The following is a 20,386-nucleotide window of genomic DNA, read 5'->3' as shown; positions in this document are numbered from 1 at the left end:
GCCCAAAAACGCCACCTGAAACGGCCAAAAACAGGTGTTTTAGGGCTGTTTTCAGGCTGTTTTTGGCCCAAAAACTGTTGAAAAGGGGCCTGAAAACCAGACTAAAAACGCCCCCCAAACAGCCAAGAACTATGCCCACTCACGCCAGCCAGCTGCTCTTCAAGTTTTCAGTGCTGCGACGGCGCTCACATACATGCCCTTCCCGGTTAGGACACTCGGTGCCCAAAAGCTTTGCCATCTCTGCCCTCGCGAACCCCACCCTGGATTCCCACCAGGAAAAGCTCCCTTGGGCTCCTTCCCGCGTCTCCCAACTTCTTAAGCGCTCGGCTCCCGGAAAGCAGCTGCAAAGGAGGGCTGTTTCCAGGAGGTGGAATTAAGCGCCAGGCGCTTAATTCCAGGAGGTCAACCTGAGGCTGGAGCAGTTTTTTCTGCTGCACCTAAATCCAAAAATAGCAGCAGGGAGGAAGATCTGGGCTCCCCTTGGGGGGAAGGGGTGGGGTGGGGTTGGAACCCTTCCCAGCTATGGAAAAACCACGTCATACTTTCCTGGAGGAGCGCAAAGGATCCGCCTTGCCCAGAGCCTCCCACTGCCTTCCTCCAGCTTTTGATTCCAAAAGGTTTCGGCAGAATCTGGACTTCAGATTCTGCAACCTTCAGCCAGAAGAAGGAATATTTGAGCATATCGGCATCCTAAGAAGATACACATTGCACGTCTTTCTGTCCCTGGGGCTCCCCAGGAGCTGAGTTCCTGCAATACGGAGAGCTGGAAAGATCTCTCTCCCTCCCTCTCCCTCCCTCTCCCTCCCTCTCTCTTTTCTCTGTCTCTCTCCATCCCCCCTCTCTCTTTGTGTGTTTGTGTGTCTCACATATATACTTTATGTTTTTCTCTCTTTCTCTCTTCTCTCTCTCTCTCTCTCTGTGTGTGTCTCACACACACACTTTATGTTTCTCTTCTTTTCTCTCTCTCGTCTCACTCACTCACCTCACTTTCTGTGTGTGTGTGAGAGAGATAGAAAGATATATAAGAATGAAAGTGATGATGATGCAAAAAAAAAGATGTGGAGACTCTGGAAAGAGTGCAGAGAAGAGCAACAAAGAGGATTAGGGGACTGGAAGATAAAACATGAAGAACGGTTGCAGGAACTGGGTACGTCTAGTTTAATGAAGAGAAGGACCAGGGGAGACATGATAGCAGCCTTCTGATATCTTAGGGATTGCCACAAAGAAGAGGGAGTCAAACTATTCTCCAAGGCACCTGAGGGCAGGACAAGAAGCAATGGGTGGAAACTAATCAAGGAGAGAAGCAACCTAGAACTGAGGAGGAATTTCCTGACAATGAGAACAATTCATCAGTGGAACAGAAGTTGCCTCCAGAAGATGTGAATGCTCCAACACTGGAGATTTTTAAGAAGAGACAGGAAAGTCATTTGTCTGAAATGTAGAGGGTCTCCTGCTTGAGCTGGGGGCTGGACTAGAAGACCTCCAAGGTCCCTTCCAACCTTGTTATTCTGTAATACTACTGTTTTTGGCAGGTTGGGGCAGGTGCTGATGCTGACCAATCCATTAATCCTTCCATCATGTCTTTTTCTCAGTCTCCAAGGGATGCCCTTGCAATAAATTCGCAGTAGGAGACAACCTGCCAATGTTTTGGTCCAGGCACCAGGAAGGGCAGACAGACAGAAGACTATCGCAGTGCATCTTTAAAAACCAACTGGAACTCAGAAGACACTGAAAACTGCTTAATTGAACAACCCAGGGACACAATCTGTGAGCAACCTAGAACAAGTTAAGTCCCAAAAGGCCAGAGGATTTCTGGAAGGCTTTGCTGGCTGGGGAATTCTGGGAGTTGAAGTCCACAAGTCTTAAAGTTGCCAAGGTTTGACCCTAATGTGCCAGGAGCCTGCATCACTGTGCAAAAAACTTTACCGGAACGTAAACGCTGCCCGTTTGGCACACAAAGTGAACTTCGCTCAGGTGTCGGAGCCAAATTCGCCATCTGGCCTACGGACACCCTGACCCACATTCTTCCCCTTTGCCTCTCCTCTCCGTCCACCCCCCTCCCCCCCCATTCTGCGCATGATGGATGAGCGAGCCGCAGGATCAGTTCTGCAGCCCACCCCATGCAAGTCCCTACAGTGGAAAGAATGTGCGAATGTACATAACAAGGTTAGAAATATTGTACGGGGAAATCATACGTCAATTAACCCAGGTCTCCACAAAGTTACTGATTGGCAGCCTCCGAAATCCTTTAAACTCTCTCAAACATGAGAATGAAATACGGATGTCAAACTTTAAACACACACAAGCAAACATACGAAACTCAGTTACGAAACAATGTAAAGATCATTCTAATGCTTGCAATTCAAAGAGAGGGACTCCATCCACTTCTCTTGACTTAATTAAGCCCTTCTCTGGCTCTAGCAATAGCAATAGCAGTTAGACTTATATACCGCTTCATAGGGCTTTCAGCCCTCTCTAAGCGGTTTACAGAGTCAGCCTATCACCCCCAACAACAATCCGGGTCCTCATTTCCCCCACCTCGGAAGGATGGAAGGCTGAGTCAACCCTGAGCCGGTGAGATTTGAACCACTGAACTGCAGATAACAGTCAGCTGAAGGGGCCTGCAGTACTGCACCCTAACCACTGCACCACCTTGGCTCTCTACACGTACTGACACTCCTCCAGGGTCTCCCTAAAACCAGAACACCCCTCAAGACCCAAACCAAGGACAATCTCCCCTATGAAGCCCCATTTTTTCTGCAGCTGACTCCTTGGACAAATCTCTTGGCTTTTTGGAATAAATAATTCTCCTTTCCTTCCAGCTCCCTGGATTTCCTTTTGATTTGTTCCTGCGCAATCCCCCGCTGGAGCTGGAACCCCGAATCTTTCCGCTGACGCTAACCTGCGTTGGGCTCCAGGTTGACATTTAGCAGGTCCTTGTAGCCACATTCAGAGCCCAGCTCCCCATTGTAGCTGGTGGTAGCGGCCGAAATCCTCAGCCGGCAGGGCTGTTCCTCGGGCGTGTTGTTGCTGATGACCACAAAAACGTCAAAGTCGCAGCCGTTGTTCATCCCCTCGGAAGCCTTGATCCGGAGAGCCAGACCTTCCTCCTGAAGGGCCGGCATCTTCTCGTGCTTCGCCTGCTCGAAGGAGGCTCTCTCCTCCTCCGAATCTGCAGTCAAAAGAGGAGGAAAGAAACCTGGAAAATGTCCTTTTGGTGGGGAGGGGGCTACCCAGAGGGCACCTTCTCTCCCTTCACTTGGGTAGGAGGGACCTGCTGTGGTCTGCCGGGGGCTGGTGGAGCTGGTAGCAGATTCGGACAGTGAGGAGGTTGGGGAGGAACATGGGCCAGTCCTGAGTCTGGGAAACGCTTGGACGAGGGCTCTGGTCGCGCGGCACGACAAAACCGCGTTCGACTAAAGCGCGCCCGATTAAACCGCGTTGCTGACGTCATCAACAGGGCGACAACAGCGAGCGCGGAGAAAGAAGGGTGCTTTAAATAGCGCTTTGAAAGCAAGCCGATTCAACTTAAGGTAAGGGTTAGCTTTAGGGTTAGCTTTAGGGTTAGGTTTAGGGTTAGGTTTAGGATTAGGTTTAGGGGTTAAATTTAGGTTTAGCGTTTACAGCATGCTTTTTTCTCCGCGCTGTTGTCGCGCTGTGATGACGTCAGCTACGCAGTTTCGTCGAACGCGGTTTTGTGGTGGAACCCTCTGGTCGCAGGCAGAGAGGGGTCCAGGGCCGTATGGCAGCTATCAGCTGCCTCCGGAGCCTCCAGCATCGGACAGCAGTGAGGCAGAGGAACAGGGGGAGTCTGTTCCCAGTGTGTGCATGCGCAGGGCTGCCGGAAGGCAAGAACAGGTAAGACAAAAGGGGCGACTCAGGAGAAAGGCTTGGAGATGATTGGCCCCCTCCCATAGGACGTAAAGGCGGAAAATGTGCTCCGTGTGGCTTTGCAAAGCTAACTGCCAATTAGGTCTTTAGCAGAGTTTCAAGGGCGGTAAAGGTGGGCGCTTATCAGCCTTATTCCGAAGGACTTTGGCAGACTTCGGTCGGACTCTTTACAAACTATTCGGGACTCATTAATGTGCTGCGAATGAACATAATTCACAGCCGTTGAAATAAAAAGAGGGTTTTTGGGGACTGTGTCTGCTTTTTACTGTATCAGGAAGCCTCGGTCAGAACAGGAGACACGGCCAAAACCCAACTTATTTCTAAAGAAACTCTACCGGCTGAGCTGGGTTGTTTTCTAGCAGAGGTTTCACTGCTCAAATTACGTGCAAATAGTCCTGGACTTACAACAGTTCTTTTAATGACCGTTTGAAGTTACAACAGTATGGGGGGAAAGGGACTTTGCTGAACAATACGGTCACTAATTGAATAATTGAAGTGATTCGCTTAACAAGGTAGGTGGTAAAACGGGGGCCAAACACACTTGACAAACGTCTCGCCTAGCAATGGAAATGTGGAGCGCCGTTGTGATGGTTAAAAGTCCAGGACTGGCTTTAATGTCATTGCTGCGTTTCAACCCTGAGCAACAAATATTCTCCTTTATTAGAACTCTGCACATGCTTAGAAGCTCCAAATGGCCAACTGATGGAGGGATATGCAAAACATGGAACAAAAGCACTACTAGACCCATGTTTCTCAGCCTCAGAGACTTTAACTCCTGGGAGTTAAAGTCCAGACGTCTTAAAATTTGGGCTTCCATTAAACATTCTCATGACAGTTAACAAGTGGTGCTCAATTTACGACCGATTCTTTAGCACCGATTCAAAGTTACAACGGATCTCTTCAGGGCAACATTCAAGGCAGGCAGATTCAAAGTTCTCATGATCGTTCCCACGGTGATATGATTGCTCGGCAACTGACCGGCACTTAGGCCTGTTTCTGGTGACTGCAATTAATGTTTTTGCCAGAATCTGGCCTTGGTTTCCAGCAAAACAAAAGTGGGGGGGGGGAATAGAGCCACGGTGGGCAAATGGATTTGCTTAATGACGGCTGCGTTCACTTTAGGACCATGATTTAGTTAAACGACCCCCACCCAAAGGTCAAGTGGGAATCCACTTAAGGATTGGCATGAGTTATGATTGTAATTCCCGGCTCAATTACGGCGTATTTCCTGCCAGGATGAGCTCAAGGGTACCCGCCCAGTTTTTCCCACGGCCCCTCCGAGTACCTTCCCGGTGCTTGTAGGTGTGGGTGATGTCCTCCTTGGTGTCCTTCCCCACGCTCTTGGTGCTGATGTTCTTGCCCACAAAGGTGGGGTGTATGGTCTTCTTGCGGGACATGTCGCTCTGAAGCATCAGGTAGGCCACTTCGGCGTTGACCTCAGCAAAGACGAACTTCACATCGTACTTGAAGTCCAGCTGTCCATCCTTGACGGCTTTCACCGGAGTTGGCCCACAGCAGTAGACTCCTGCGGAGGGAGCACATAGGACATGGAAGAAGAGGGTTGGAAGGGACCTTGGCGGCATCAAGTCCAGCCCCCCAACCCAAGCAGGAGACCCTACAATATTTCCGATAGATGGCAGTCCAGTGTCTTCTTGAAAGCCTCCAGAGATGAAGCTCCCACAACTTCCGAAGGCAACTTCTGTTCCATGGGTTGATGGTTCTCACTGTCAGGAAATTCCTCCTTATTTCCAGGTTGAATCTCTCCTTGGTCAGTTTCCATCCATTGTTCCTTCTCTGGCCTTCAAAAGTGCTTTGGAGAATAGATTCATCCCCTTCCTCCTCTCTGTGGCAGCCCCTCAAATATTGGAACACTGCTATATCATGTCTCCCCTGGTCCTTCTCTTCCCTAGACTAGCCAGGCCCAGTTCCTGCAACCGTTCTGCGTATATTTGAGCCTCCAGTCCCCTCATCATCCTGGTTGCTCTTCTCTGCACTCTTTCCAGAGTCTCAACCTCTTTTTTATAGTGTGGTGACCAAAACGGGATGCAGGATTCTAGGTGTGGCCTTACTAAGGCTTTGTAGAGTGGTATTAGTACCTCCTTTGATCTTGATTGTATCCCTCTATTAATGCAACTTAAGCTGTTCCACTGGTTAATTGTCCTCACTGTTAGGAAGTTTCTCCTTAATTCTAGGTTTCTTCTCTCCTTGATTAGTTTCCATATGTTCTGTCTTGTCGTGCCTTCAAGTGCTTTGGAGAATAGATTTACCTGCTCTTGTGGAAACCCTTGGAAAATTGGAACACTGCTATCAGGTCACCCCACTATAAAAAAAGATGTGGAGACTCTGGAAAGAGTGCAGAGATGAGCAACCAGGATGATGAAGGGACTGGAGGCTCAAACATACGATGGATGGGTGCAGGAACTGGGCCTGGCTGGTCTAGGGAAGAAAAGGACCAGGGGAGACAGGAGAGCATCTTCCAATATCTCAGGGGCTGCCACAAAGAAGAGGGTGGGATGGGGTAGGGGTTAATTTATTCTCCGAAGCACCCGAAGGCCAGAGAAGGAGCAATGGATGGAAACTAATCCAGGAGAGATTCAACCTGGAAATAAGGAGGAAATTTCTGACAGTGAGAACAATCCACCCATGGAAGAGAAGTTGCCCTCGGAGGTTGTGGGAGCTTCATCACTGGAGGCTTCCAAGAAGAGATTGGTCAGAAATGATGTGTAAAGTCTCCTGTTTCATTGGACTAGATGCCCTAAAAGGTCTCTTCCATCTCTGTTATTCTGTTATTCTCCTTTCATTAAGCTAGACATTCCCAATTCCTGCCACCGTTCTTCATTCATTGTTATCCTCCAGTCCCCTGATCATCTTTGTTGCTCTTCCCTGCACTCTTTCCAGAGTCCCACCCATCTTTTTTGACATCAGGGCTGGATGCCGTGTTCCAAGTGTGGACGTGGCAGGTCCATCCCAGACCCTCCCTTAGCCTTTTGGGGGAGACCTGGTAGCACAACCTCTCCATCGCTCACCTTCACTCTTTTCCTGCGGAGTTGGGTCCAAGGCCTGCCATCCGTCATAGCCGCTGGGAAGGTCTGGACGGGCCATCCAACATTCCACCCAGCAATGATAATTCCTGGGTCAAGGAGAAGAAAAGGAGAAAGAACAATTGAGGAGATCCAGGCACAGCCTCCTCCTCCTCCTCCTCCTCCTCCTCCTCCTCCTCCTCCTCCTCCTCCTCCTCCACATTCCTTCTGAGGTTATACAGGATGGAAATGTCCACTGGGCTCCCAGGGATAGGAGGCCTGGATTCATTGCACATTCTCCATCATCTACAGAACAAGGTAGTAGGTAGACAAGGTAGACCCCCGGTAATAAAATGGTCTACCTGACTCAGGGCCCTTGGCTGAGCAACCACAGGGAGCAAATCTTGAACCACTGCTGGGAAAGGTGTTTGTGTGTTGCAAACATAATCCTCTATAATTAATGACTGTGGAAAAAGAAAGCAAAGGGGGAGCCAATAGGGAGAGGTGCCTTGGGTGCAATCCTAAAACATCTGGAGCAGGGGTGAAATGCTACCAGTTCACCAGAACCAGTAGTAAAGTATCCTTTATAAAGTGTGTGTGTGTGGGGGGGAAGGTTCCGACAAATGTTCGGCTCACAGCTGATTCACGTGACTGTCGGAAACTTTCCCCCCCACTTTTTAAAGCATTTTTTTCCTGCCGATTCGGGCAAATAGGTAGGAAAAAAGTGCTTTGAAAAGTGAAAAACGTTGGCCATGCCCACCCAGTCACATGACACCACCACCACCAAGCCACACCCATAGAACCGGTGGCAAAAGAAATAAATTTCACCACTGATCTGGAGCATATCTTGAATACCAGCGGCATTGACAAAATCCCTATTAGTCAATTGCAAAAGGCAGCTGTACTCAGAGCGGCTTATCTTCTGCATCTAACATCATCAAATGACCACATCTGCCTTTTGCAGGTCCTTGGGAAGCACTCAAGAGGTGGACAAAACTGCCAAATCCAGTCTGAGCATCCAGCCGGCTATGCAACAAACAACGACAACAACAACAACAACAACAACATCGGCATTGACCCAATTACCATCGGTCAATTGCAAAAGGCAGCTTGACTTGGAACAGCTCACATCCTGTGACGTTACATGAGAGGAGGGTTGGTAACGGAAAATTGTGTTGCCGAACTGGTAGAGACAGCAGGCTGGCCACGCCCCTGAACCGGTTCCCTGTTGCCGGCATGGTTTTTACTCTGTTTTTAATGTTCTGCACATGTGGAGAACAGTTTCTCAGCAATTGCGCACACGCGCATAACGCATGCCCTGCATGTGCGTGCGCAAAATGGCACTCACAGCGAACCAGCTGTAATGCTGGCTGCGACCCACTCCTGTATTATATCTAACCCGGCCAAACAGCCACATCTGTCTGCCCGGAGTCCTTCACAGCTGGACAAAAATGACAAATCTGGTCTGAACATCTGTCTGATGCTGCAATCAACCATCATAATAATAATCGGGATCTTGAATTGCACAATTTGGGAGGCGGTGGAGGTTGTGGCCACGCAAGGAGCTCCAGATTTCCTGGTTAGGAAAGAGCCTTCGCTTCCCGTTGTGACTGGAGAAGTCCCAGGTTCCCACCAACCTCTGGCCAGGATACTGCAAAGCTCAATTAAGCCGGTCAATGATCCAGACCAAGAGGATCAAAGCCTCTGGAAGGGTCAAGGGCAGTCATGGCACCTCCCACCCTCCATGAGGTCATTCGGCCAATGACGCAAGTTACGGCAGGATCTGGGCAAGATGATCGTGATGTATGGATCTCTTTCCTATTTCCCAACTCTTTTTTTTATTTTTTTTTAAGGTTCAAAGTTTTATTTTCTTTTAAAACAAACATTTCATCATTCCTCAATCAGTGAGGCATCGGAGTGCAATTTTTGTCTGTGTGTCAAAATAGTTCTAGTTTACCACCAAATTCTTGTCTAGCCTAATGTATACCCCTCCCTCCCTCCATTGTAGACACATCTACAATAAGGAAAACATTAAACAAGAATGGAGTACATGGGAGGACACCACGGAGGAAGCCATTGCTGTCCAAAAAAAAAAATATTGCAGCACGTCTGAAGTTTGCAAAAGAGCACCTGGATCTTCCACAGCACTACTGGCAAAATATACTGTGGGCAGATGAAACCAAAATTGAGTTGTTTGGGAAAAACACACAACACTATGTGTGGAGAAAAAAAGGCACAGCACACCAACATCAAAACCTCATCCCCACTGTAAAAACATGGCGGAGGGAGCATCATGGTTTGGGGCTGCTTTGCTGCCTCAGGGCCTGGACGGATTGTTGTCATTGATGGGGAAATGAATTCCAGAGTTTATCAAGACATTTTGCAGGAAAACGTACGACCATCTGTGTTGTAACATAAGTGTAGGCATGCATAGCTATGCTGGAACACGTATAGCAATAGCAATAGCAATAGCAATAGCAGTTAGACTTATATACCACTTCATAGGGCTTCCAGCCCTCTCTAAGCGGTTTACAGAGTCAGCATATCGCCCCCACAGTCTGGGTCCTCATTTCACCCACCTCGGAAGGATGGAAGGCTGAGTCAACCCTGAGCCGGTGAGATTTGAACCGCCGAACTGCAGATAACAGTCAGCTAAAGTGGCCTGCAGTGCTGCACCCTAACCACTGTGGCACCTCGGCTCTGTATACAACAGCAGTAATCATTTACCATAAGATCAGTAATACAAACTGCTGACTCTGAAGCATTAAGTAGGGCAGAAGTCACAAACTCTTAACTCTAAGCACTAAGTAGGTCAGAGGTCACAACTGGTTAACTCTCAGCACTAACTAGGGGTCAAAAGTTTGCGTGCTGACTCTGCAGTATCAACTAGGGGTCAGAAGTTTGCATGCTAGTAAAAGATTTATTTGCTGACTATGGGCATTCTCTAGGTTCAGAGGTCTACATGGAAGTGAATGAGTTACCATATACCATAGACTGGTACAATCATGATTGGTCCACATAGACCACGTGACAATAGCAATAGCAGTAGACTTATATACCGCTTCATAGGCCTTTCAGGCCTCTCTAAGCGGTTTACAGAGAGTCAGCATATTGCCCCCAACAATCTGGGTCCTCATTTTACCCACCTCGGAAGGATGGAAGGCTGAGTCAACCCTGAGCCGGTGAGATTTGAACCGCTGAACTGCTGATCTAGCAGTAGCCTGCAGTGCTGCATTTAACCACTGCGCCACCTTGGCGCCACCTACACAAGGAAAGGGTGACTCCACCCTTTCCTTGTGTATGCTCAATAAAAGAGGCCTCCGGACTCTGTTCTGGGTCGGCTCATCCCGAGAGAAGACCTGCCTCTGAGTCTTCCTTCATCATTGGCCTCATGGGCGACCCGCGGAGAAATCGCACATCTGTCTGCCAACTGAAGCTCCGCAGGGGATGGGTGATGCAACAGGACAATGACCCAAAGCATACAAGTACGTCAACACAAAAATAGCTTCAACAGCACAGAATACGCCCTCTGGAGTGGCCCAGTTAGAGTCCTGACCTCAACCCGATTGAAATGCTGTGGCATGAACTTAAGAGAGCCATTCACACCAGACATCCCAAGAATATTGATACACTGAAAGAGTTTTGTGAAGAGGAGTGGTCCAAAATTACTCCAGATCGTTGTGCAGGTCTGATCTGCAACTACAGGAAACGTTTGGTTGAGGTTATTGCTGCCAAAGGAGGGTCAACCAGTTATTAAGTATGTGGTTCACATACTTTTTCCTCCCTGTGAATGTTTACATGTTATGTGCAATTAAACCATGGCAACATCTAATGTTTGTGTAGTATTATTTTCAGCAGAATGTGTTTGTCTATTGTTGTGACTTAGATGAAGTCCAGAGCACACTTTATGACCAATTCATGCAAAACTCCACGTAATCCCAAGGGGTTCACATACTTTTTCTTGCAACTGTTATAAGAGTTGTTGACTTACAGCCATTCATGTAGTGACCAGTGTTACGCCGCCGCTGAAAACAGTGACTCACGACCGTTTTTCACGCTTACGACCATTGCAGTATTTCCCTGGTCACATGATCCAAATCGAAATGCTTGGCAACTGACCCGTATTTATGACGGCCGCCGTGTCCTAGGGACGCGTGGTCCCAGTTTGCGACCTTCTGACACGCAAAGTCCACGAGGAAATCAGATCCAGTTAACAAGCGGGTGACTCAATGAACAACGGCAGCGATTCACTTAACAGCGGCGGCAAGAAAGGTTGTGAAAGGGGGCAAACCTGACTTAAAAACTGCCATGGAAATGTTGGGCTCAACTGCCGTCCTAAGTCGAGGACTGCTTATAAACAAACGAACACCAAACATCAGAGCCAGAGGCCTCCCTTGGGGAAGTCCCAGCTCTCTGCTTCGCCTGAGGTGTCTTATATTACAAAAATAAAAATAGTAATAATAATAACGGTACTGATTTCCGAGAAGCCCTGAAATTTTCTTAGAAAAGCTCAGAGCAAAAGGACGTTATCTGGGAGGGTGACGGCCCTTCTGTGGCTGGGGAAGCATCGTGCTGGTAAGAGGCAGTTTGGGGAAGAGAAACCACCCCACCCACCCATGAGAAAAAGGCAAAACCCAAATAAAGAAATAAATTGGAAACCGAGCCTTTTGCTTAGGGAAGGAAGAGCAAATCCTCCCCCTTACACAACTCACGAAGGAGAAATTGAAAAGGACGGACTGGGAGATTAGCAATCAGGCTGCCTGAAAAAACAAGATTAAGGCTTTTCTGTGTTCCGGCTGGGGGTCCCATTGACGGCCTTTGCCCGTGTTAGCGGGGTCCTTGAGCAAACAGGGTGCTGAGGTCAAGGGTGAAGCTGCAAAACCTTGGGGGGGGGAGGAGGAAGGAAAGGGGGAGAGGAAGTGAGCAGAGGGAGGGGCAGGAAAGGGGGGGTGTCCCAGCGCTGAGTCACCCCATCTCGCCCGCGGTGCAGACGGGACGGAGGGAGTTATGCAGGTGAGGCCAGCAGCTCCGTGTCCTGAAATGTGGGGGCAGCTTGTAAGGCTGGCTTTCCGCAGAAAAGGATGAGTTTTAGGACTTAGGATTGTGTGTGTGTGTGTGGGGGGGAAGGAGTTGTGTTAGCCTTGCGGTAGTTGAGAGTGTTAGTATTTGCTAGCCATAATGATAAAAAAAAAAAAAGAACCACCGTATATAAATACATTCTTGTTCTTATTAAAACTATGTTAACACCCCCCCACCCCACCCCCCACAATCCCCATCCCTAATCCTCCCGACTTCCCAGGGCCCACACCTGGCGCTACCTTCTGTCTAAAATATCTTGTGTACATATGGATTAAAAAATAAAAGTAATATATCAAAAGAAAAAAAAACAGAGAAAGAAAAAAAAAAAAAAAAAGGAAAAAAAGAAAAGAGAAAAGAGAAAAAAAAAAAAAAAAGGGAAACCACTCTTTGTGTTGATCTCAGCCCCCCATCTTTATCTATGCTTAAATAGTATAAATCATTCTATCTATATTTTATTCTCATCTCTTACTTCTTTGCTATTTACCCCAACCTTCTGTAGACTCTCCCGTTCCCTTCCTAAACCTCATGATCCCTTCCAATAAAATTTAAGCAGCGTGGTTCATGCCATATATTCAAATATAACTTTACAGACAAGTAATCAAACTTTCCCTTCTAGTAAAATTTAAACAACGTAAATAATCTTTCTTTACCCCTTTTTCAAACAGTAATTCAAAATAATAAATAACTTAGTTCATTCCACATTCATTTTACCTTCATCCCTCACTTGTCTGATATTTACCACTATCAAATTTATACTAGCATTTGTTTAAAATATAACTCAGAATGATTTGTAGCATGAATCATTCCACATATTCCAATAATACTTTCAGCAAGAGTCAGTTAACCTTCTATTTTAAGGTAGTCCCTTCTAACAGAGTTTAAACAACATAAGTCATTCTGCATTCTTTTTACAGTTATCTTCCCAAGCGGCTTCCTGTTCTAATAAGCTTTAAACAACGTAGATTTTGCCCTCTTCCCTTGCTTGTCTGATATTTACCACAAATAACGTAGTTCATTCCACATGCATTTTACCCTCATCTCTTGCTTGTCTGATATTTACCACTATCAAATTTATACTAGCGTTTATTTAAAAAGTGACTCAGAACTATTACAACCAACTTTCCCTTCAAATAAAAGTTAAATAGCATGGATCATATTCAAATAATACTTTCAGCAAGAGTCAGTTAACCTTCTATTTTAAAATAATCCCATCTAACAAAGTTTAAACAACATAAATCATTCCGCATTCTTTTAACCACTATCAAATTTATGCTAACGTTACTTTAGAATCTAGCTCAAAGTAGTTTCACCCAGCTTTCCCTTCTGATAAAAATTAGTCCACTTTTTCTACCGGAGAGAGGTCTCAAACCCCCATTCAGTCCTCAACTTTAGGAAGTCTTTTGAAGTATCTAAATTCTCGATCTGCGTTCTTCTGCTTCTCTGAGGGAGGAGGGGCTGCCCCCTCCATCTTGCAGCCGCATGGCCAGCCGTTTGCTTTCTCCTTCCGCTTGTCTCTCCTCTCTTCCTAGCGCGTCAGGAAGTCCCGCCTTCAGAATCCTACAATAGAAATCTTGAGCCTCCGAAACAGAGTTAAGACGAAATCTTTGATTCTCAAATGTAACTGTAATACCGGCAGGGGCCTCCCATCTGTATCGAATCTGTTGACTCCTAAGCTCCTTAGTTAAAAAGGTGTAATTCCTTCTTGCCTTCAACATCTGAAAAGGAATATCTTTGAAAACAATCAGGTCCTGGCCTTCAACTCGAAAACTGTTATTATGAAACTTTTGCACAATCGCATTTCTAGATTCTTTTGTGGAAAAATGTATAATTATGTCCCTCGGGAGTTGTCGCTGTTCCGCTATCAATGAGTTCTGGCGATAGATTTTCCGAATCTGCCAATCAAAGTTAAGTCCCGGGCTTCCCAGCGCATGGCTGAAGGCTTCAGCAAAGGTCTGTTTCAAATCCTCTTGCTCCTTTTCACGGAATCCTCTGACTCTAATTGCAAATGCCTTCCTATTAAAATTTAACATCATAAGCTGATCTTCGTTATTTCTAATTTTTTCTTGTAAAATTTGAATATTGGTAGTCAAATTAAAATTAGCCTTCTCCAGACTTTCCAATTTGTTCTCTATTTCAGCAGAGTAATCTGAGAGGGCAGACACGGCTGCAAACGTATTCGCCTTCATTTGATTAACTTTAGATTTTAGATCATCATAAAGTTGCAATACAAATTCCTGAATTTCTTGTTTAAAGGCATTAAACATTTTAAAGAGATATTCCTGTGTTAAAACTTCTCCAGTAGAGGGCGTAGGAGACAAAGGCTGTGTTTCCAGAAAAGATTCTTTAAATTCTTTAGATACATTTGTAGCAAGACGCTTCTTTGATCTGGGTGCCATAATAAATAAACAAGTAAGCAGCGCTTCACTCCCCTCTATTTCCAAAGAAAAAGAGTTTATTTTGTTAAGGAGCAGTCTGCAGGAAGATAAACCCGGCTAAGTACATCCAGTAATCATCCACGGAGAGAAATCGCCATTTTGAAGTCTATTTAAACAAAGAAGTCTTTAAGACGAATGGAGCTGGTATTTAAGATAGTAATAAAAGCATAAATCTCACAGGGGTGGTACCCTCCCGTATCAATTCTAGCTTGAAAAAACTTTGTTTTGTCCTGGGGGGGGCTAGCCTGTCTGGGGCTGCCAAAAAAAAAAAGGCAGCTGAGAAGAACTGGCCGGAGATAAAAGCTCCGCTTCGGCTGGATCTAATCTCTTCCACAGCCCAAAAAAAAAAAAGGCTGTGGCTTACGAATAGACCCTAGTCTACGGAGCTATCCTCCCTGCCCCTTTCTTAGCCAAAAAGGGGTGCTATCTATGATCTTATTTAGATATACAGACCAGATCTCTGAGGAGCTCGGTGGAGCCCTCCTCGGCAACAGGCCATGCCCCCAGGAAGTCCGATTGGAGGTTGTTTTCTTGCAGACGTTTCATTACCCAACTAGGGAACATCATCAGTGCCAGAAGGGAGTGAAGAAGAGGAGGAGGGAGGGAAGGAAGGAAGGAAGGAAGGAAGGAAGGAAGGAAGGAAGGAAGGAAGGAAGGAGGACTGTGCAGTCCTTGGTGATCTCTGAGCCTGGTTATTTCCTTGCAGACATTTTATGACCCAACTAGGGAACATCATCAGTGCCAGAAGGGAGTGAAGAAGAGGAGGAGGAGGAGGAGGGAGGGAGGGAGGGAGGGAGGGAAGGAAGGAAGGAAGGAAGGGAGGGAGGGAGGGAGGGAGGGAGGAAGGAAGGAAGGAAGGAAGGAGGACTGTGCAGTCCTTGGTGATCTCTGAGCCTGGTTATTTCCTTGCAGACATTTTATGACCCAACTAGGGAACATCATCAGTGCCAGTAGGGAGTGCAGTTGGACTAGAGGAGGAGCCCCCCCCCTGCCGCCCTTCCCACTCCCTCCCGTCACTCACCAGATGAGCTCCCGGTTGCCCTTCTGCAGCTTCCCGTTCTCGTCCAAATATTGCTCGATGGTCAAGTTCCCGTTGGTGTCGTGGGCGGAGTTATAGTTGGTCACCACGCGAGTCGGGATCCCGAGGCAGCGGAGCACTGGGCAAGCGGGGAGAAGAAAACACCCCGTTCAGCGTCTCTCCGGCCCCCTGACAGGAGAACCCCGGCCTCCCTCTGGGAAGCCGGAGGAAATGTCTGGTTGTCAACTGACATTGGCCTCCCTGCCTGTGGAAGCCTCTTTCCTGCACCCAACACGCGGCTTTGGTCTCGGTGCCCCCAGAAGGTTTTGATCGAACCTTTTTCTAAACTTCTGCCACAATTGTGCCTGTACTTGCCTTGCACCCACAATGCAATGCGCCCTGCCCACCTGCGCATGTCCTGATGGGTTTGTTCTCCTATGTTGCTCCATGCCTTTGTGAAGTGGTTGTTTTGTTTCCCCCAATGTACCGATCTACACACGGCTCACTGCATTGTATTGCCTATACCACATTGCTCGGTTTTTGTCTGGATGTTTCGTTTTTCAATGCCAGTGAGACATGTGCAGATCTGAAGAAGGCCCCACATCCATTTGCACCACTCAGATGACCCTGAGGACACAGATAAACCTCCAGGTGGCCTCAACGACTCTCTAAAATAATTCAAATGACCAACAGTCTACAAGGAATATAAATCCTTCCCTCCCCGCTAGATTCTTGGGTGAGAAGCGAAATGTTATCAAATAAAAAAACCCGAGAAAGTCCTGTTGACTTTTGGGAAAAGCAGCTTTAGGACATCTCTGGAACTTCTCAGCTGTTACCATCGTGATGGTGACCACCTGGGCAGCGTCTCGACCTGTCATGGATTCTCACCTGTGCAGGCCACTGCGGCGAAGACCCAGCATTGCCCGTATCGAACCGGCTGGCATCCGTACTTCTGCCACCTCCGTAGAATGTCCACACTCCCACTCCAGGTCGTGGGGCTGATCCCATCGGCATAGCGGTTGTCCCAGCGTCCGAAAAGGACCCCTTTGTCATCGTTGCAGTTGACCTGCAGCCGGGGAAGCAATGGCTCGGTGTGAAACAACACAAGTTTCAACAGAGAAAGAAAAACATTTGGAACTCAGGGTTGAACTGAGAGGTCCTTGGTGTTCTCTGAGCTTAGAAGTTTTTCTTGTAGGCCTAGATCAGTTCTGGTAGGGAGTATGGTAAATTGACAACAAACCTCCCTCCCTTCCAGCACTGATGATGTTCCCTAGTTTGGTAACGAAATGTCTGCAAGAAAACAACCAAGCTCAGCGTCCAGGACCTCCCTGTCCTCCTCCTCCTCCTCCTCCTCCTCCTCCTCCTCCTCCTCCTCCTCCTCCTCCTCCTCCTCCTCCTCCTCCTCCTCCTCCTCCTCCTCCTCCTCCTCTCCACAAACCCCACTCCCTTCTACCACTGGTGATGTTCCCTAGTTTGGTAACGAAATGTCTGCAAGAAAACAACCAAGGGCAGAGAGCACCAAGGACCCCATAGGACTCTTCGTCTTCTTCTTCTTCCTCCTCCTCTTCTTCGTCTTCTTCTTCCTCCTCCTCCTCCTCCTCCTCCTCCTCCTCCTCCTCTCCACAAACCCCACTCCCTTCTAGCACTGATGATGTTCCCTAGTTTGGTAACGAAATGTCTGCAAGAAAACAACCAAGGGCAGAGAGCACCAAGGACCCCTCAACACAAGTTTGCCATAAATCAAGTTTACAAAATAGTTCCACCTTGTTGGATCTTGGATAACATTTTAAACCTTGTTGATTTCAACGCAGGAGTTGATTTCAGCAAAATCAGAAAAGGTGGGAAGATCTTTTTGGATTTGGTCTTCCTCTGTCAAGAAATGGCTAGTCCAACCTGGCCCAGAAACCCACTCTGTCCTTTCTCATTTAGGGCAGGGCAGAGGTCCGTGTGGGGGTCTTACCATGGCGCTCACCACCCTGCTGATGTAGACGGGGCTGTTGCGTCGAGAACAGTCCTTGTCTTGATTGAGGAGGAACTTGGGGTTGGTGTCCAGCAACTGCAAGCAGATGTCCAAAATGTCCTCTTCAAACTATTTCGGGGGAGACAAGAAGATGAGAGACGTGAGATGGAGCTGGTGGCCTTCAACAGAAACATCTGGTGGTTTCTTGGTCCTTAGCCAGTCACCAATGCATCAATGGAGTCTTTACCTTGTGGCTAAACCCTCGATAGCCAGAGAACAAGGAGGAACCATGGCCATGAGTCCTCTGCCTCGTTCTGGTGGACAGTGCCCAGCGCCTGGAGACCTCAGGAGCTTTGGCCCCAGAAGATGGCCTTCCTGCCCACCACGGATCTCCTTCAAGCAGGGGCAAGTCGTGGTCTATTTATTTCCCACTCCACCCCTCCGCATCCTGCTCCCTCTTTCCCCCTTTCAAAACTGTAATCTTACTATCGCTTGTAAATCCATTTTATTGTTTTTAGAAATATTTATGGGTTACAGTCCTATAGCTTTTATTTTAAGGTTGTAAGCCGCTCAGAGTCCCCTCAAGGGCAGATGGGTGTCAAATAAATCCAACAAATAAATAAAATTTGCCGTTCAATATTTATTCGTTCGTTAAATTTATTTGCCGCCTATCTATATCTAATAAATAAATAAAAATGGCTATTCAGTATTTATGTATTTATTAAATTTATTTGCCACTATCTATATCTAATAAATAAATACAAATTGCTATTTAGTGTTTATTTATTTGTTAAATTTATCTAAATCAATTTATTTGTTAAATTTATCTCAATCTAAATAAATCTAAATCTAATAAATAAATAAAAACTGCTATTCAGTATTTATTCGTTCAATTTATTTCCTGCCTATCTATATCTAATAAATAAATAGCAATTACTATTTAGTATTTAATTTGTTAAATGTATTTGACACTTATCTATATCTAATAAATAAATAAAAATGGCTATTTAGTATTTATTTATTTGTTAAATTTATTTGCCACATATCCATATCTAATAAATAAATAAATAAAAATGGCTATTGAGTATTTATTTATGTATTTATTAAATTTATTTGCCACTATCTATATCTAAAAAAATATATAAATTGCTATTTAGTATTTATTTATGTTAAATTTATCTAAATCAATTTATTTGTTAAATTTATCTCAATCTAAATAAATCTAAATCTAATAAATAAATAAAAATTGCTATTCAGTATTTATTTGTTAAATTTATTTCCTGCCTATCTATATCTAATAAATAAATAGCAATTACTATTTAGTATTTATTTGTTAAATGTATTTGACACTTATCTATATCTAATAAATAAATAAAAAATGGCTATTTAGTATTTATTTATTTGTTAAATTTATTTGACCCTTATGTATATCTAATAAATAAATAAGTAAAAATTACTATTTAGTATTTGTTTATTTGTTAAATTTATTTGAGGGGCTGCACCAAAGAAGGAGTCAAGCTATTCTCCAAAGCATCTGAAGGCAGGACAGGAAGCAACGGATAGAAACTCATTAAGGAGAGAATCAACCTGGAAGTAAGGAGAAACTTCCTAACAGTGAGGACAATTAACCAGTGGAACTGCTTGCCACCAGATGTTGTAGGTGCTCTATTACTGGAGGTTCTTAAGAAGAGACTGGAGAGGCCCTTGCCCAGAATGGTATAGTATTCCCTGCTTGAGCAGGGGGTTGGACTAGAAGATCTCCAAGGTCCCTTCCAGCTCTGTTGTTCTGCTTGCCTCAGCTTTGTAAGTGGGATTTATATCTGTCTGTATATCTATCAAGCCAACCTTTTTCTCTCTAATTCTCTGCTTTTCTAGGCAGGGCTCAGAGCGAGGGCAGCCAAGGCTACACCTAAAATATACATTTCCTTGTAAGCCCTTTGTGTGCTCAGGATGACGGATGTTCTCCCCTCCGACGGGCTTCAATGGCACCTCCGGAGGGACAGGACAGAACTCGTCAAATACTTGGCAATTTGTAAGCCATTAGCCACAACAAGATGCCTTTTGTTTTCAGTCACCTGGTATGTACCTGGAGGACCCACCCAATCTCACCCCCAAATCCCCTCCTGGCCACGAAGCCCAAAAACATTGCCAGGAACGGAGGCACTTCCCCAGAATCCCCCCCCCCCGCCCCACAGACTGAGGGAAGGCAGGAGGTGCCAACTCTGTAGGAGATCTTGGCACACTCTGCTTATCTCTCCAAGTCTTGGAGTCTTGTAACCCTGAGCAAGGATGTCCCCAAACTTTGTTCAAGAAAGTCGAGACGTTGTGGGTGCTCCATCCCTGGAGAGTTCCAGATACAGACTTGGAGATCCTTTGGATTGGGGTGGTATATGGAACTCTTGCCTCGGAAAGGGGGTTGGGTTAGAGGACCTCCAAGGTCCCTTCCTTCCAGATTCTGGGCTCCAGGATGGAGGCCGAGAGGATGCTATTGATCAAAGAGCCACCTATTGTGTAGGGGCATCGAAGTAGCTTCAAGTCCTAATGGAAGTTAGCCAGACAAAGAGGTTGCCACAAACAACACCCCTGAACAAAGGCTGCGGTAAAAATAACAACACAAACATAAACACAACACAACATAATATAACATAACATAAAGGTAAAGGTTCCCCTTGCACGTATGTGCTAGTAGTTGTTCCAACTCTAGGGGGCGGTGCTCATCTCCGTTTCAAAGCTGAAGAGCCGGCGCTGTCCGAAGACGTTTCCGTGGTCATGTGGCCAGCATGACTCAATGCCCGAAGGCGCACGGAACGCTGTTCCCTTCCCACCAAAGGTGGTTCCTATTTTTCTACTTGCATTTTTTACCTGCTTTCGAACTGCTAGGTTGGCAGAAGCTGGGACAAGTCAACGAGAGCTCACTCCGTTACGCGGTGCTGGGGATTCGAACTGCTGAACTGCCGACCTTTCTGATCGACAAGCTCAGCAT

The 20,386-nt window shown here is 46.4% G+C and overlaps 1 protein-coding gene across 1 annotated transcript in view; it reads right to left on the bottom strand.

The window, feature by feature from the left end:
- TGM2 (transglutaminase 2) overlaps positions 1–20,386 on the bottom strand; it is a 125,396-nt gene that overhangs the window by 69,163 nt on the left and 35,847 nt on the right. The window contains exons 5-10 of the mRNA XM_032217703.1: positions 17,404–17,532; positions 16,332–16,509; positions 15,447–15,582; positions 6,918–7,021; positions 5,177–5,416; positions 2,903–3,172 (exon numbers count right to left, since the gene is read on the bottom strand). Coding sequence (XP_032073594.1) covers positions 2,903–3,172; positions 5,177–5,416; positions 6,918–7,021; positions 15,447–15,582; positions 16,332–16,509; positions 17,404–17,532 — 1,057 coding nt within the window. The remainder of the gene's footprint in view (positions 1–2,902; positions 3,173–5,176; positions 5,417–6,917; positions 7,022–15,446; positions 15,583–16,331; positions 16,510–17,403; positions 17,533–20,386) is intronic.

The sequence above is a fragment of the Thamnophis elegans genome, chromosome 5 (genome assembly GCF_009769535.1).
Source record: "Thamnophis elegans isolate rThaEle1 chromosome 5, rThaEle1.pri, whole genome shotgun sequence".
Lineage (NCBI taxonomy): Eukaryota > Metazoa > Chordata > Lepidosauria > Squamata > Colubridae > Thamnophis > Thamnophis elegans.
Note: the sequence above shows the minus strand (reverse complement) of the source record. Positions and strands in the feature narration are given on the sequence as shown.